General features: G+C 36.0%; 1 protein-coding gene across 3 annotated transcripts in view; it reads right to left on the bottom strand.

The window, feature by feature from the left end:
* The window catches only part of LOC138703047 (uncharacterized), a 33,859-nt gene extending 19,313 nt beyond the window's left edge, over positions 1 to 14,546 (bottom strand). For all 3 annotated transcript variants that reach the window (XR_011332951.1, XM_069830583.1, XM_069830584.1), the window contains exons 1-5: positions 14,447 to 14,546; positions 11,285 to 11,943; positions 7,937 to 8,128; positions 5,647 to 5,825; positions 3,437 to 3,597 (exon numbers count right to left, since the gene is read on the bottom strand). Coding sequence is in view for 2 of the 3 variants with exons in the window: in XM_069830583.1 (XP_069686684.1) it covers positions 3,437 to 3,597; positions 5,647 to 5,825; positions 7,937 to 8,128; positions 11,285 to 11,704 (952 nt within the window). In the remaining variant the exon portion in view is untranslated. The remainder of the gene's footprint in view (positions 1 to 3,436; positions 3,598 to 5,646; positions 5,826 to 7,936; positions 8,129 to 11,284; positions 11,944 to 14,446) is intronic.
* Between the last annotated feature and the right edge of the window lie 4,583 nt (positions 14,547 to 19,129).

Genomic DNA, 19,129 nt, shown 5'->3' with positions numbered 1-19,129 from the left:
TCAACAGTTCATAGCATAAATACACATAAAAAAAATTACTTTCATACTCCATGGGCAAGTCTATCGTGCTATCAAAAAGGAGTGAGTTATATGGCAGTAAAAATTTTTAATAGCTTCCCTATCAATATAAAAAATGAAACTCAAAACATAAAATTATTTAGGGTCAAATTAAAGAAGTACCTAATTTCTCATGTCTTCTATTCTGTAGGTAAATTCATGGCATTCAATAACACTTCATGAAATTGATACTAAAACTTGTGTTATACTAGTAGACTATATTGTAAATCTCGTCTGTATATATTTCATCTAGACTGTGACTATAAATTAAGATTTTATAATAGTATTAAGTTTTTTGACTTGTTCCATATTCTAGCTGTAAGCATGTATGAATACCATGGAATGTTAATAAATACAATACACAGGTCTACAATATGAAACAAATTTTAATCGCCATACATGAAACTAGACTTTTCCAAGTCACTTTTTCATAATGATTATGGAAATGTCTTCAGTTTTATTCTATTACATACAGATTCTGAATTACAACTAACACATAAAATTCATTATTACACATAGAAACTACAAGTATAGTAACATAAATTACATAGTAACTTCTTATAAAAGAGGACTTGACACACATAAATATTAATTATTATGTTACTGAACTTATATTAATATTTATAAATAACTAGAAAGTACATACGTAAAGCTAGAAATGCTTAGCAGATGATTCTCTTTTGTCAAATTTTTCTGCATAATCACGACAAAAGCTCCAACAATAATCTGCTATCATAGACTCATTCCAGATTTTTTGCGATTTTTTGGAAGCATAGCTATGGAAGCTACCTCCACCATCTGTATTTCCTGCTCCTATAGGTAACCTATCCGAATTGAAGCCTATAAAATTGCTATTAGATGAATAAAATTGAACAATTAATAGAAAGTCAGCTGTTCAAATTTATGTAACTTTATTTCTATCAGTTCATACCAAACTTCCTTCCGTATTGCATAATAAAATTTGTTTTAATTATCTATTCAGACATGGCTCCACTGTGCACCAACACATTTCTCGCTACAGTGTAAAGGTACGGTCACATGTCGCTACTTTTACAGTGATGCAGTACAAAAAACTGCGCAACTCTTGTACTGTGACGTGTGAACAACGGTGCAACCTGAAAAGTAGCAGCTGCCGAACCTGCTGCCTGCTACTTTTCCATGCTGCGCGCAGCTTAAAAGTAGTGAAGTGTGAACAGGGTTCTCAGGGTTGCAGCCGCAGCATTTTTGATATCGGTTTTGATGAAACTTTTGCTGCGGTTGCAACCGGTGTTACCACCCAAATGTGCCAATGATACTTTTATTGTTTGGATATATTTTAATGTTAAATATGACGAAAATAAATTATTTGTAACAGTTATTAAATACACAACACAGTCTGAGCATAATTGCTGACGATATAATTCATTTTTTTAATTTTCTGTAGCGTAGTTCCAAACAGGAGGGTTGCCAACATTGATTACGTGAATATACTGTTGGTTATCATTTAAGTATATAGGCGTTTTTAAAAGCTTTATAGTAAAAATAATGCCAATTTCTGAATACTAGATATGACAGAAAAGCAAATAATAGATAAGGAAGCTTTCGCATGAGTTTCTTAATAATGCGAACATAACCACAAAATGTATATTGAGAAGTCAACACGGAGATGGAAACCTGCAGCATGACTGCGGCTGCAAAAGTAGCGCCTTGTGTGTGAACAGACTCGCAACCTCCAGTTGCAACTTTTGCTGCACTCGGGTTGCGCAGCACGAAAAGTAGCGTGCAGCGCGCTACTTTTGGCTTACGTGTGAACACGACACGCAACTTTTGCAGCTGCAGTACAAAAGTTGCGCTGCAAAAGTAGCGATGTGTGACCGTACCTTAAGACCAAAGCATTGCTAGATGTCTCCAAATACATTACATAATTCATAGTTCTTGGCGTAGTATGTTATGGAACTTAGTGTCAGTTCAAATATTGTGCCACCAAAACCAAAATGCTAAGTGAAGATGGTTAAAAATTTAACACAAAGTTAGATGGTAAAAGTTTCATATGTGAAAGAACTAATAACAAACATGAGAAAAATTTACAAGATGACTAAACTCCAAACCATTGGTATTCATGTGAATTACTTGGAATGTCTTGCAAGGTACTCTATTAAAAGAGCATAAATATGGATTTATAAGCACAATAAAATTCGTTCAGGACACTAGAAAATTCGTAATTCGTACAAATAATTTATCAGCATATCAATAACCTCATAAAATTACTTACAAAAAACACTCCCAAAAATAATATACACTTATGAAAAAAAAAAAAATTTGATTAACAATATTTTCACCGTTACAATTACACATACATAAAAACTAAATATAAACATTTACATAGAGATAAAACATTTTACAGGAGAAAAAGTTCGTCCAAAGGGCTGGACTCTGGAAGAGTACCCAAAACGCTCATTGCATTTCCGCGTTGAATAGCAATACTTAAGCGTTGACGCAAATAAGTAGTGCAACGGCGATCACCAGTAATGGAGTTCAAAATTTGGCTGATTTGAGATACCAAAACTTTAGCGTCATGTCTCCAAGGACTGAAGGTCTCCACAGCAAATGGAGTAGTAGTAGGGTTTAAGAAGGACGCGTCAGCTACTATGGCTATTTGCGCCCTTATCTAAAATTCTTAATATAACATAGACATAATAAATAATATAATAATCAGAATGCTAAAAGAACTAAAAAGCGTTGTCATGGTAAAACGAGGCACACAAATGCAGTATACGTAAGGTGATTTCTACACAATCATAAAAGTGAGCAATTATACGACCCTAGGTGATTTTCAAGACGAACAAATAAAACAATAAAACTAATGCCACCAGAGATAAATTGTGAATCATATTTTAAAAACGATAAAATTATATAAAATATTCGGATGTATAAAGTCCGAAATGTCAACAATGTAAAATCAAATATAAAACAACAAATGTAACCTCCAGATATAAAGGGTCTGGAGGTTAAGTAAAACGGGTCAGTAAAAAACTAAATCACCTTATCAAAACCTGTGTTCAATAAAAATCTCAAAACTGCACATAGCAAATGGAACAAAGATATAATTGTCTAAAAGATGAGCATATTTATTGACCTTCTTCTTCACGGCTAATTCAGCAGCAGATGCTGCGTGTCTGGAGGTATTCGGTAAGTGAGATGGAGCTAGAGTATCAACGCAAGTGGAGTCCCAAATTAAAGATTTTCCTCTAGACCATGGAATTAAGGTGAGACCATCGGGTCGTTTACCATCTGCTCGACTAATACCTGGTGGTTCCAAAAGAGACAGGATGCCACAAGAAGTCAGAGATCTTTTAATGTATAGAATTATTGCTAATATTTTGCAAATAATGTTCTTTACCTTCATGTTCCTTGTAATAACTTTCAGACCTGATTGCCAAATATCTTTTATGAATAGACATTCTTTCTCTATTGAGACGCTTTGCAAGAAATGAAAATGCATTTTTCATTCTTCTTTCTTCCACAGCTTTCAAGATCAATTTGTCTTCTTTGGCAGTAAACCTATATAATAAAAATAAAGCCACCTGTTAGTAAATCAAAAGTGAATTTTCCTGATTTGAATGAAAGCATGATGATGCAGCTGCTGCTACTACTGCCACCACAACCACTACCACTACCACTATTAGTATTACTATTACTATCAGGATTAGTAGTGAAGCCCTAATCACGGCTTCTACTTCAAATATGAAGAAAATTGAGACAGTAAAAAATCAAGCACTGAGACTGATAACAAGTGGAATTAAAACTACACCCATTGCAGCAATGTAGATTGCCATAAATAACCCTCCACTGCATCATGACAGAGAAAAAGAAGAAAAAGAAAGCCTAATATTATTAGAGAAACTCAAGAGACAACCCAATAATAACTACTGTAACTCTTATAACTACTGTAACTCTTATAATCACCAAGAAATTTAAAAATCCAAAATGGGTTCATGCAAAATGTGATGTCCATAGGTAGAACTTATGAAACTAATATAAATAAAAGAGTGAGAAAACTAGAACAATCCAATCCTTGTATGAAAGACGAGAAGTAGTATTTACTAGAAGTTTCCTCAATGCTGAGGTTTTCTCCACCAAAAAATACAAATACAAAATATTAAAAATATCTAGAAAGTAAAAATTCTTGCTAAGAATATATTATTTTGCAGTGTTTTTATTTTATTTTTTTTTACCTTGTCATAATTTTCTGGCTAATTATCTCAAAAGATCAATTTCCGTAGTAAATAATTTATCCTGTTGTTTCTTATTTAAAATCCACGTTTAACCTCATACAACACCATGCTCAGCATTACTGATTTATAAATGACACATTTTGTTTTTCATGAAATATTACTGCTCCATAAATCAGAATTGAGCATTTCAATTACTTTCCTTCCATTACAGTAGAAGAAGCCAATATAAGGCACTCCTAGACTATAGTTTATAAAAAAATCAATTTCCGTAGTAAATAATTTATCCTGTTTCTTACTTAAAATGAATGTTTAACCCCATACAACAGCATGCTCAGCACTACTGATTTATAAATGAAAAATTTGGTTTTCATGCTCCATAAATTATATGTATGTATGTATGTATGTATGAACGTACATATGTATCTAATGCTCTGAATTTGACAAAAGGAATAGCATAACCTAATTTGGAACCTTAGAATGCATACATACACTGGGATTTCTAAAAATTGACAGTTAGAAAAGTGTTGATGTATTTATTATCAGTACAAATTTGGAATATACAACTTCCTTCTGTTGCATTATAATTTCTTGTATTATAGTCGCGACGCTGTTATTCCTGGCGTTACTCCTCCGCTTTGCTTATACCTTAGAAAGCGAAGGCTCTATAAAGTCTAGGTAGGTAGTATCATTCACTATTTTCGTTCTTTCGTTGCCGAGCTATCAGACGAGAAATCTATTTGCCGCACCGTTAAACATTATATCGTAGCTCCTATGATAATAAATCAAACGCACTGTAATTGAGCAAATAACTGAGCGGCAAATAACGTCCTTGTGTGCTTTCTGCGAATGCCAACAAAAGAGCCAAAATGGCGGGCGATTATAGTAAGTATTTATCGAGCCTTAGGAAATGCATAACGTCATCAGGAGCGAATCACAACACGCACGCATTTAAATGTAGCCGACCTACAACGTGATTGGCTGCCAGAAATACGAGCAACGGGACTATACACATCACATTATTTTATTTTAAGTGATGATAATTTATTAATGCAATTGAAAAACACATTTTGCCATTTTAGAACTGGCAAGAATTGGAATAGGGCCTATTTTAGGTATCTAAAGTGAGATTTTTATAACCTAAAAATCCGAGGTCTACTTATGACATATCCTGTATAATAAATGTGTCTTTAATATCTAATGTTCTGTCACAAAAAAAAACCCTTCAATCTATGAGGAAATACACTGTAAGAGCCTCACATGTGATCAGTCATGTGACAAATAGCATAGCAATCAGTTGCGTGTTAATGGTGTGTACGAAAAAACAATTCAGATGAGAACAACAGATACAAGTTTCACCTTGACTTTTGATACTTACGTTCCTTTAATACAACCTCTATACAAGGTTCTAAATCTTCCATATATGCTGTATAGTGTACGATTTGGAAGACCATGACCTATGAACTGAATTAAATGCCTCCGTTCAGATGCCGGCATGCATGGTATTCCCTTTACATGTAAAGACATGAAAGGTGCCGGATCATCAAACATATATTCCTATAAAAAAATTGAAGTATCTAATTAAAATATGGAAAAATAAACAACAAAACATGATAATTTTTTTTAAATCTGTACTCTGTTTAAATAACTAAACTGCATAATTGTTAAGCCCCTATTGAATGTTACAGGTTCTAAAAATTCAGTCTCGTTTTATTTCAATCTAAGCACATGAAAGGTGGTGGGTCAATTAAAAATTAAAGCACCTAAATAAAAAATTAAAAATAAGCAATAAAACACAACAATATATTTTGTAATCTGTATTCAGTTTAAATAACTGGCCTACTACATAACTGAAGCGTTGGCTGGAACAACGTTGTAAGTTACAAAATTTTCATTCGGCGTGTTTCCGTGTGTATGTCATGTTACCTTGCTATACTCCTGGGCTCCTGTACACATTTTTTCAGCTCCTGTAAATTTTACCAAATGTAACTTATAACGTTGTTCCAGCCAACGCTTCAATTGTTAAGCAGCTATTATGTGTTATAGGTTTTAAAAGAGAGTATACGAGGATTGTTCAAAAAGTAATGCCACACAATTTTTTTTCTCAGCAATTAACATAGAAAAGTGCATTTCTGGAAGCATAAAATCTGATGTTTCTCCTGCGCGATTACTGAATTGCAAGTCATTCTGACAGATGGCGGAGCTGTAGCTGTTAAAATGGTATCTGCTGCAGATTCCCATTATAAGCAGAGAGCAGTAATTGAATTTTCAGTTCTCGAAAATGAAAGTGTTGTTAAAATTCATGAATGTTTGTGTGCAGTGTATGGTAGTCATGAACTTGATAGGAGCACTGTAGGGTGGTGGGCTCAGAGAGTTCGAGCATTAGGAAGTGCAGAAACCAAACTCCGAGATCTGCCACATTATGGATGCCGTGTCACAGTCTATACTCCAAATATGATGAATCACGCAGATGTCATTATTTGTGCAGATCAAAGCATCACAACATTACAAATGGCCCTACAGCTGTCGGTAAGAATTGGAAGTGTTTTTTCAGTTACTGAGGCTATCGGTTATTCAACTACAGGGTGTTAAAAAATAACGTTTACAACGTTTCAGGGATGATGGAGGTAAAAACAAACATCTTTTGTAAGTGACAAATCTTTGACAGATGCGCCATTTATCATGTACATAAGTGTTAGTGTAATCCATAAGGAATGAGACCAATTGTCGTTGTAGACGTGTTGTTCAAACTGCCGTCCATTGAAGGCATTGCACAACTGGTACCTTCGTACTATGGAGTGTCTGCAATCCTCAAAAAGGTTAACATTGTTTCTAATAACATGTGCAGCTTCAACAACATGAGCAACTAAGTCTTCTGCCATATCGATCGGTGTCTCATTCAGAAGATGTTTCATGTCTCCCCACAAAAAGAAATCCAGTGGGTTAGGTCCGGTGATCGAGGTGACCACGGTACTGGCCCACCCCTGCCAATCCAACGATCGGGGAATGTAGCATTTAGGTGGTTCCTGACACGACGATCAAAGTGTGGAGGGGCACTCATGCTGAAACCATATTTGTTCTCTGATGTTCAATGAGATAATTTCTAAAAGTTCTGGTAGGACGTCGTGTAGAAAAACAAAATAATTACCACCACAGAGAGTGTTAGGGACCCTTTTAACTTGTTGCAGGCACAGCAATACAAACAGAACTAACCAGTTTGTGTTGTGATGGAAGTCAAGCCATCTACCCTTCAGGTCAACTTGTGGCAAAACGGCGCATCTGCTAAAGTTTTGTCACTTAAAAAAGATGTTTGTTTTTACCTCCTCTATCATCCCTGAAGCGTTGTACACGTTATTTTTAACACCCTGTATAAGCATTGAAAGCAGAGATGTGATGATGTAATAAACAGTAATGGATTACTAATGTATGCCACACGAGTACTGAAGGGTTAAGTCTGTCTATTCACAACTCGAATGTAAGGACTGATTGACTGATGACCAAGAACAAAATGCATGTTTACAAAGGAAATAGTGGCGCTTTAACTATGGATAACTAGTAAATATTTGGAAAAAAAAGTGACTATCATGTAGACTTTCGATACCCTACCATGCAGCCAATGAAATGAACTTTCAAATACGTATATCTCTTAGTGCACAACCTTAACTTACCTTGCTGAATCTTTCCCAATTCCTACGTATAATAGCATCTTCTTCAGGATTGAACCTCTTAGTTTCTAATTGCACTCCAAGACCTGCAAGCTGTTCTCTTTCATGTTCAGTGGGTGTACGTGTTAAATGTCTTTCAATGCAATGTGATTCTGGCACCGCGAAAGGCAGTGTAATTATTAAATTTTTTAGTTGCTGAAACAAATTAAAGAAGTGATTTGTACAATGTCTTCTGTATAATTATTTAGGAAAGAGAGGAAATTAAAAGTTCATTAGTCAACTTCATGCAAATCGCTATTCTGTATTTAAAGATATCAGAGAATGCTATTTGGATTATAGAAAGTCACATAATTCCATAACTTAACTAACCCATAATTCTTTTCTGTTATAATTATTAAAGAAGAATCCATTGCTGCACAATTGGGAAGAAAGTGAATACAACTCTCGAGTACCCTGATTCTTTTTCCTTTTTGCTGGATGATAGAGATGAACTTCGCTTATTGGCAGCTCAAAATACATATTCTGGAATGGTCAATGTAGATGCAACTGTTATGACAGTGGCTTTTGTCCTTATCTAACTTCTATCTCGACTATTGATGTTTGATTGGTATTACACTATCATACTTCTTTATTGTTTCTTTTCCCTTATATTCACTTTAATACTGATTAAAACTTTAAAACTTTCTATAGTTAAAATGTTACAAGTGTTATAATTTAAAAAAAAGTAATGTACTTTTATGACAGACAGGCCTCATTTCAACACCAGTGTGGTGTCATCTTCAGTGTCCTTCGAACTACTGCTGCTCCAGCTGGTCTTGCTTTCGTCATTGATGGGGGTGAGGGAGAGTTGCTCTTAAGGTGGGGAATGGTTATTTGTGTGTCGTGTATTATGATACTGAATAATGTATGCGTATTGAATTGTAATTGTGTATTAAGTATATACTGTGGGTATGTTATGCTGTGCTTGTATATTTCGTATTGTTCTAATATGTTTAACGTGCTGGGTAACTTTCGGTGCTGGACCCCAGACTCATTTCACCAGCATTATCACCTTCATCTCATTCAGATGCTAAATAACCTAATATGTTGATAAAGCGTCGTAAAATAACCTACTAAAAAAAGTAATATGTTTAACGTGGATGAGAGAGGGAGAGAGAGGGAGAGGGGAGGGTGAGAGAAAGGGAATTAGATAGAGGGGGAGAGGGAGGGAGAGATAGGGTAGAGGGTGAGAGAGAGAGAGGGAGGGAGAGGGATGGGGAAAGGGGTGAGATAGGAGGTGATAAATAGGAGAGAAAGAGGAACAGAGAGGGGAGGGAAACGAGAGGGGGAGAGGAGGGATAGAGGTGGAATTGGGAGAGGGGGCGGGAGGGAGAAGGGGAGAGAAGGAGAATAGGGAAGTGGAGAGAGAACGGGAGGGGAGGGAGAGAGGGAGTGAGGGGGATATAGAGAGGGAGCGAGATGAGAGAGAGAATAAGAGAGGGAGGGAGAGAGAGGGGGAGAGAGGGAGGGTAGGTCATATATATATATATATATATATATATATATATATATATATATATATATATATATATATATAGGCTATATGGGAAAAAACAAGCCTGCCATATCCAAGTGCTTCACAAATTGGCAGCTGAAGTTTACACTGCAAGACGGACAATGAGTTACAATCTCTGTGAAGCTGCACAGCAGGATCAGTTAATGAATAACATTCTCTTCAGCGACAAAGCCACATTTAACATTTTTTTACTTGTGAAACAACTCAATTGTCGCATATGGACAAATAAGCACCCCAATAACACCATCGAGTGGGAAAGGGATACACCCAAAGTGAATGTTTGGGTTAGCATTACGAGACAAAAGTCATATTTGTGGAGAAATCAAGGGAGACACATATCTTCATACATTACAACTGTTCCTAGAACCACAGTTACAGGATGATGTTATTGATACAGTGATGCTCCATTAAGACGAGCACTGCCTCACTTCGCATTGGCTGTCTGTAATTAACTCAATGAGATGTTTCCGAGATGGATGGGAAAAGGATTCCCTCATATCTGGGCACCCCATTTCCCCAACCTAACTCCACTGGACTTTATGCCTAGCAACAGATCTACAAACTAATTTTGGCTGCAAAAGGGTATCTGCCGGATACAGGGGGGAGAGCCATTAATCCTTCCCATTGAAGGCTTTAAGGAGCCAACCTGGACAAATACCCAATGTCCCATCCCTACCTTCCCGTGGTGCAGCTGTTAGTAAGCGTAATTTTACAAACTGAACTAAAGGGAGGGGCTACTCATCAATTAGCACTGGTCAGCTTGATGAGTTAATGACTGAATTTGGTATAATTTTCCTCTAACCAATACCTAATTCCCTCTTTACCCTTTCCTATCCAGTCCTCTGACTGAACTCTTACTTTCTTCGACCCTGACAGCATTAGAGCATTCGAGGCCTAGGGGTTCATTTCCCTTTCCTTCCTCCTCTTTCTACTTTTCTGTTCCTAGTGCTGACCTGCTATGGCACTAAAATCGTCCTTCAGTGCTTAAGGAGGGAAAGCTGGTGATCAACAAGATCTCCCAGCTAGGTCCAATGGACCCATCGACCAACAGCAGGTGTGGTCCTCCAGACATTCTGGGGGTTGTGTGTGAATGAAGTAGCCACCAAAACGTTAAAATATGGTGTTCACTTAAATCGGCTACAACTTGCCATTTTTCATTTTATATTGGAGTGCAAGAGGTCAAATGACTTCATTGTCAAATGCCTGGCATTAGAAAACAACAACAAACTAATTTTGTTAATCTGCAAGTGCTGAACTGATGCAAAAAGCAGGTGTGCAAAATGATCAAGTTGGATATGCTGGCAAAAATGTTCCAGGCTACCATGAACCATTGGGAAACATGTTTTGAGACTGATGGAAGAAATGCAGAACACTGACTTTCCACTAGGTATTCTAGTTATGATGTTGTATGTGAAACATGTTATCCAAGAAATGTGCTACTATAATTTTATGGACACCCTGTCTATGGAAACACAAACCACAATACACATACATCATTAAATTTGTTGAAACAAGGCACACAGATGCAGAGTCACTAGTTTACCTTTATTACAATATTTAGATCTTTATAAAATTTCGGAGAGGTTTCGACCTAATGTTGTGACAGGTTCCTTGCTAGATAATTTTTAAGATAAAGATTATTGATGATGATGATGATGATGATGATGATGATGATGATGATGGTGGTGGTGGTGGTGGTGGTGGTGGTGGTGGTGGTGGTGGTGGTGGTGGTGGTGGTGGTGGTGGTGGTAGTGGTGATGGTGATGATGATGCTGTAAAATTAAAAATGTTCTTACCTCCTGTATGGATTCTGACATTTCTTCTGTATCTATATCATCAAAAATTTCATCCGTATCAGTATCATCAACATAAGAAAAGTCTGATTCTTCTGTACTTATTTCTGATAGAATCTCACTTTTTATCTTAATCTCTCTCAGCAAGGGAAGATCCAATTTATTTTTTGTAACTTCACAAAATGAACTTGGTAATGAACTGCATTGTAAATCTGTGTTGTAATTTTCATCTTCTTTTGTGTTCTTGTCTGTTTTAAGACTTTCATCAACAAGGAACTCATTACGCTGTGTCTGTATTTTCCCAGGTGAATGTCCAGGGGACTTATTTCGACTTCTGTGGTCATCTTCCTTTATATGCTTGTGTTTTTTCTTCTTCTTTTTGTGTTGGATTTTAACATCACATCCAACATTAATAGTTTCCATTACAATAAATTTTATCTTTCAATAGTACACCTTTAGTATTTACACTACAGTCATCTGAATCATGAAAATACTTTTTATTCTTAAAATATATCCTATGAACATGTTCAGTGCCCAAGTTAATTCATGTCTAATTCCATTCAAAATAAAATAGGCATCTTCCTTCAGTAGTTTCAGTACAAAATGAAATAACAGAAAAACCACTGTTCAGAATTTGTGGGCTGATGCAGTATGTAAAAGACCTGTAAACCAAACCAGAGAACATTATTATTTTTAAACAATATTGTCTAAGGCTTGCATAGCCAGGACACTAAATGAAGGAGGTTATTTTACAACACTTTATCAACATCTTAGGTTATTTAGCGTCTGAATGAGATGAAGGTGATAATGCCAGTGAAATGAGTCTGGGGTCCAGGACCGAAAGTTACCCAGCATTTGCTCATATTGGGTTGAGGGAAAATCCCGGGAAAAAACCTCAACCAGGTAACTTGCCCCAACCGGGAATCGAACTCAGGCCACCTGGTTTCGCGGTCAGACGCGCTAACCGTTACTCCACAGGTGTGGACAATTTTTCTCTTCACTACAAACATAAAAACGTAAATGTAAATCTAAAGCCATTTATAATGCTAATTTCATTTTTAAGGCCCTTAACCATTGTTCTTTTTGAAGAACTAATATAGGCCTATCTCTATTCGCGTATTTTTCTTTTTTGTTTTGTCCATCAATGGCCCCTTGAGTCAGTCTAATATATCAACTAATATAATTTTCAATTTTTTTTTTTTTAACCTCAGGTTTCCAAGATTTTATTTCACTCAGGATAATTTATTAATGTTGTATCAAATCTGAATATAAATCTTAAACTCTAATGTTTTTTATCCCACATAGTTTCAGATTTATATAGATTCCAATAACACAAACATACATAAGTCTAAGTTATATATATAGCTGACACAAATTTTTGGTGTGCATTAATATACGAAATCCAGCATCCACTTACAATATTTCAATATAAAAAATTGACAAGGGATTCATAAGATCCCTACGTGTATGCTCTCAATTGTGTGTTACTGTGGTGAAACGAGCGTTTAACCTTTAATTATTTAACAGCATCAAAATGACAATAGAAGAAGAAGCACTGATTCAATATGAAAAACTTATCAGATTACCAAGAAACAATTGGCATTCATACAGTCCTCTCTGTAGATTGAAAACTCAAAGTTTCATATCCATGGTTCAAGAATTAAAACAGAAAATCAATATCCCGAATTTAAAAGAAAACTTACAAATTAAACTCTATTAAATATACAATATAATCTAAATTTAACAGAAGAAATACTGAAATCAGAAGTAAGCACTGAAATAATGAAACAATTGTCTTTAGAGACAATTAATATTAGGTAATTACCCTCCACAAAACTGGCTTTATTTATACACCGACGGATCGAATCCTTGATCTCCAGAGAACAAGGTGCCGGTGCAGGTGTTACGTGCTGTCTCTTCTCACTTTATAGATCTCTTGGGTATGGAACAACAAGTTTTGATGGAGAAATCGTTGCAATAAGTGAAAGTCTCAGGAATCTTCTATTTCACATCAATAAATTTAAGAATGCAGTTATATTGTCAGACTCCAAAGCAGCTATTCTATCAATAGTCTCTAAACACACACCTTCAGCTCAAACAGCAGAAATAACTAAAATGCTCTCTCAATTAATATCACTCAATAAAAGAATTGTATTCCAATGGATACCATCCCATTGTGGAATCCTGGGAAACACGAATGCAGATGTACTAGCAAAGGGCAGCACTGCTACTTACAGACCTGTTACTAAATCTACATATTACTCTGTGAAAAGATTTATTAAATCTACATACTTAGACTTCAACAAACAAAATTTGATAATACAATCTCAAGGGAAAAAATGGAACTCTCTGTATCATAATCCACAGTTAATTCCCGATTTACCACGAAAATCGTCTGTAGCTGCATTTAGATTGGCAACAGGCCATGATTGTTTGGCCAAACACCTGCATAGAATTGGAATATATCAGTCCCCTAACTGCCCATTGTTTTCGGAACACCTCAAAATCTGTGCTTCAGTGGCTGACAATGATAATATCTTTGAAAAATATTGGAGTGCAAGAGGTCAAATGAATTTATTGTCAAACGCCTGGCATTAGAAAACAACAACAACCTTTAATTATTTTAGAGGACATAGGCCTATGTCCGTACTTTTCATCACACTGAGTTAAATTGTGAAAGTGATACTGAGGATTCATCAGCAATTCCTACCAGGGAATCTCCCAGTGATTTACCTATCAATAGTAATCTTATCTCCTAATGGCAAAAGAACTAGATTTGGGAGACCGGTACAAAAACAATCCTATTTTAGTTACTAGGCCTATATTTTGTGAAATAGTTTCTAATGCTCTGTAATATTAATAATTTTCTTTTTTAAGACGGAAAGGTGTTATAGGTTATAATAGATTTGTCAACATTGTAGCTATGTAAAAGCATATCGGGATTGATTATACTGTTAAAATTATAAAGGAATCTGATTTGAAACTCCTTAATCAAATGTATGATATTATACAAAAGAATAATAATATTAAAGCACACAACAGAGGATTACCTGCACTACCAGCAGTAGCTAACAATTACAATACAGACAAATATTACAATCACTGAAAACTGTAACTCTAAAAAAAAAAAAAATATATATATATATATAATTCCGTGTTTATTACCTCGCGTTTAACGCACAACACGTATTTCAGTGTAATTAAAACCCACAACATTAAAAACACTCACATAGCGCGTCCATCAAAACAGTGCCACCAATTTGAATTCCTCAAATCCAGTGTCGCCAACTTCAAAATGGATACAGCGCTACTTTCTTAACCAAAAAACGCCAGAAAGGCACCAGGCAATTATGAAATGCAATTTGCTATTAAAAAACCTTCATTATTTACACTATTATTTAAAAATCTGTATCCTTGTTCCGTCACTTACTTTTTTTTTTGTTTTACTCGAGGTCTTCTGGTATTTTATAGGTGTTACATTTCTCCTCCTTCCTGATCCCTGATACTCACTGCATCTAATGTGCTAATGTTCATTGGGTTTCTTGTTTGTTTTCATGTTCTTTTATATTATTTTTATTTTATTCTTTTGACCATGATTATTAAACACCTCACTCTTAGGAGATTTTAAATTCACAGCAAGCTTAAGGTCACTTACCTGACTAAACACTCTTTCAACTTCGGTTTATAGAACAGGCTAGGTACCTCCAGCAACAAGAAATGATAGTACCGGTATCACACGAGATACATGCAGTGCCATATTTAGACATTTTGCTGCCCAGGGCAGTTTATATTGTGCCACCCGTTCTTTAACCGATTAATTTCAACGCAAACAGGGTCATTACTTTAAAAAATTCTAGCAGTCATAAATTACAGTATGTGTATACTCAGATTCAAACATTGAGATCTTGATCTTGGAAGAATTGTTGAAAATTTTACAGCCATACAGCATTACTTACAAATGTTTTTAAAAAAACTTTATACGACTATAAAAGTAAGTTTTTAAAGTAACAGTTGGCTAATATTTTTTATAAATTAATTTAATGTACCTTTTCACTATGTTGTATCTATCCAGGGAAATGAAATGTCACTCTTCATTTACTGGCGAAGAATTGTTGTCCACTATACCTGTATGATTTGAATCAACAATATTATCACGTAAGTTAGAAGCAGTGTACATAGATTGTTGGGCCGAACTTTTCAAATAGGATTTATTAAAAAAAAATTCAATTGTTTTATGAATGCTACATGATTATTGTTGCTTTGAGAATAACGACGGCACGACTCACCATTTCACAGACGTACTGGTAATTACTCTTTGTTGTAGTAAATGTTATCTTCCATTTGCTTTGGGGTTGTTGGAATGTCGAATCAAGATATCTTGTCGGAAATAATTACATGATTAAATTTTTAAGTGTTAATTTTCTAAGGGTTTTTTTTTTCACCCATAACGAAATTTTTTTTCCTCATTCATAACAAAATTCGCCAATATCTTGCAGGCCATTCAGGCAAAAAATGCCTCCCTCTGAATTCTGCCACTCCAGGGCAACTTCCCTGGTCTGCCCATTGGTAAATATGCGCCTAGATATATATCCTTGTAATATATTGTAAATTTATTTCAACTCAACAATAATAATTCCTTTCTACAATTCACCTTAAATGCTCTCATCAACAATAGGATTTTCACTCAACACAGTATTCGTTATAGCACTCCACTGACGGCAATGACAATTTACTTGGACTATTACGAACAACAATGAACTGTTAATCTTAACTAATATTTACAAAGCACTATTTACAAATCAGAACTATCAGTTCTCGGTTCACAGTTCTTCTAGCTCAGTCACTCGAGTTCACAGTATCTCAAACCACAGACCTTCAGAGACAGTTCACTGTACTCGAACTCAGGTCCCTCCAACTGCGGTCCATTGCACTCGAACTCAGGTCCCTCCAACTGCGGTCCACTGCACTCGAACTCAGGCCTTCGGATGCTGACACAGTTGCGGACGCACACTCGAGTCGAACTCCGGTACACAAGACTGGCTTGCTCTGTTCACTGGCTTACTGACTGAACTAATCATGAATGACACACACACTCCTTCGCAGTCCGTAATTTATAACCACAGCAAAGTAACCGAGAAACTTCGAATTCGCCATTTTTCCACTAAGACGGGCTTCTGGAAGAGTCGGGAAGGTCCGTTCCCCCTTACTCTGTAAGTAGCAGCTGCGCGCGCAGCCTCCCCTCGCGCGTAGGCCCTTTCCCCTCTCTTCTCTCTGCCGCGCGCCATCCCTCAGTGCTTCATGGAGCCCGCGCGATCTGCTCTCTTGCGGGACGCTGGTCGTGAGTTCGAATCTCACGTCGCTGTCACAATATTTTATATATACATAAGAAAAGAATTCAGTGATGCAACAACATAAATTGTTTGCGGGAGTAAGAGTTTTGGTGTTCCTCTTCAGATTTTCAGAACCATTAACTAAAACAGCGCGAAAACAACTTCACAACATGAGAAATATTTACTTACTGGCACGTGGCATATTCTAAGCTAGAAGTAGAAGCTACCAGTACTGAGGAAAACAAGTTGTATTTATCAAAATGCAGCAGTGCTATTGTCGCAAAATTTGAAAGGGGAGATGCCTGCCAATAGAGGGAAGACTTTCTCTTTTATTACTGCTTTTTTCCGCGCACAGTCCATGAAATGTATGACTGAATGATGTGAGCAGGGTTGCTAGATGGGAAGCTTGAATAAGCTTTTTCACTGTATTTCTGTAATTGTTTTTTATTTCATTTTATTTATTTATCGAAAAATTAAAATGCCAATACATTTGAGGGGAATGAGATCCGGACCCCTTGGGTCTGCCCCTTAAATATGTCCCTTATGAGCAACTATATCATGCCACCGTTTGATGAACAGTTTATCGGCTGATGTAGATTTATTGCTTTGTTAAATGAAACGCATGGCATCACAGAAGTGAATCAGTCTCATCTATCATTCAACAATAAATAGTTCTCTAATTTCTTCATTATCATTAGTCAGCATCTTCTCTTTCTGACCATCATCCAATAGAATAGCATCTCGTGAACACATCCTCCTCGTACTGTGTATCTCTAAGTGTCCTCCGATTAAAATTGAGGATAAAAAATTGATTAAATGGTGATCTTACTCGTGTTAATTATGTAAGCATGTGTGCCTTACAGCTGTTTCGGTGTTACTTGACACCATCCTCAGAGCCTACTAGATCTCGGCGCTATCTCAACTTCGCTGCCTGTTGTGTGGGTGCGTTCGTGTGATGAAGAGTTGTGTCAATAGTGTGTGTGTTCTGAAATTGATCTGTGTGTTGAGAATTTTATTAGGGTGTGTTTTAATGTGTCTGTATATTTCATATTGTTCTAATGTGTTGAGTTTTTGGTTTTTGGGTTGTATGTGTAGGATTTCCAGGTCTGTATTTATGTTATTGTATATGTGGTTAGCAATAGTTATGTGTTCTGCATATGTAGATGTATGACAATATGAAATATACAGACACACTAAAACACACCCTAATCAAATTCTCAACACACAGATCAGTTTCAGAACACACACTATTTGACATAACTCATCACACGAACGCATCCACACAACAGGCAGCGAAGTTGAGCTAGTGCCAAGATCTAGCAGGCTCTGAGGATGGTGTCAAGTAACACTGAAACAGCTGTAAGCCACACATGCTTACATAATTAACACGAGTAAGATCGCCATTTAATCAATTATTTATATTCAAGTGTTAAAAGTAGTGTATGAAAGATTCAACATGGATAAAATTGAGGAATTCTCTGGAACAAGAATTTGACTACAAAATCTTCAATTTGAGATACAGAGCAATAAACATTTTAAATGTAGTACAACACCACTGCACTGAACGATATTCAAATGTTCCTAGAGAGTACTCTGTTTATTAGGAGGAAATAACATTTTGTAAGAAAGGAGTTGTGTTATTAAGGATTCAATATATGCTGGAAATGGAAAAACATTATATTACTAATGTTACGTTGTTATTTCAGGGGACGCCTTAATGTGATATCAGTTATTTCTGATGGTAGTTTCATTTATGGTATCTTGGTTTCATGCTCTTCGTATTCTGGGCAAAGGAATGTGGTCTTTCCTACAGTCTCGTGCAATTATAGTCCCGATACTGTTATTTCCGGCGTGACTCCGCCCCTTTGCTTGTCTTAGAAAGTAAAGGCTCTATGAAGTCTAGGTAGGTAATATCGTTCGCCATTTTTGTTCTCACATTGCCGAGCTACCATACGAGGAATCTATTTGCCGCACCGTTAAACATTATCATGTCGTAGCTCCTATGATAATAAATCAAATACAATGTAATTCAGCAAATAATTGAGTGGCAAATAACGTCTTCGTGTGTTTTCTGTGAACGCCAAAAAAAGAGCTAAAATGGCGGGCGATTATATTAAGTATTTATCGAGCCTTAAGAAATGAATCAGTGAATCACAAGACGCACATGTTTAAATGTAGGCGACCTGCAACGCGATTGGCTGCTGGAAATTAGAGCGACGGGACTATAATAAAGATGCTATTACAGGTTGATGTTTTCTCAGTGATGTATGGCTGAGTGCGCTAGAACTTTAGTAGAGACTGTTTTTGCAGTTTCTAGTCACATCTGTAACAGATCTTGGTGAGAAATGTCTGCTGAATTTTGCTGGCAGCTGTTTTATTAAAAAAACAGGCTTATCTTACTTTTCGTAAATATATGGACATCCAAAACTTTACTTTCTTTCCTAAAAAATATATATTATTTTAATGTACCGAAGTATATATGATATTTCCATGCAGATATTCTGCGTCATCATACGAT

This window comes from Periplaneta americana, chromosome 7 (genome assembly GCF_040183065.1).
Source record: "Periplaneta americana isolate PAMFEO1 chromosome 7, P.americana_PAMFEO1_priV1, whole genome shotgun sequence".
In the NCBI taxonomy this organism is placed as follows: Eukaryota; Metazoa; Arthropoda; class Insecta; order Blattodea; family Blattidae; genus Periplaneta; species Periplaneta americana.
Note: the sequence above shows the minus strand (reverse complement) of the source record. Positions and strands in the feature narration are given on the sequence as shown.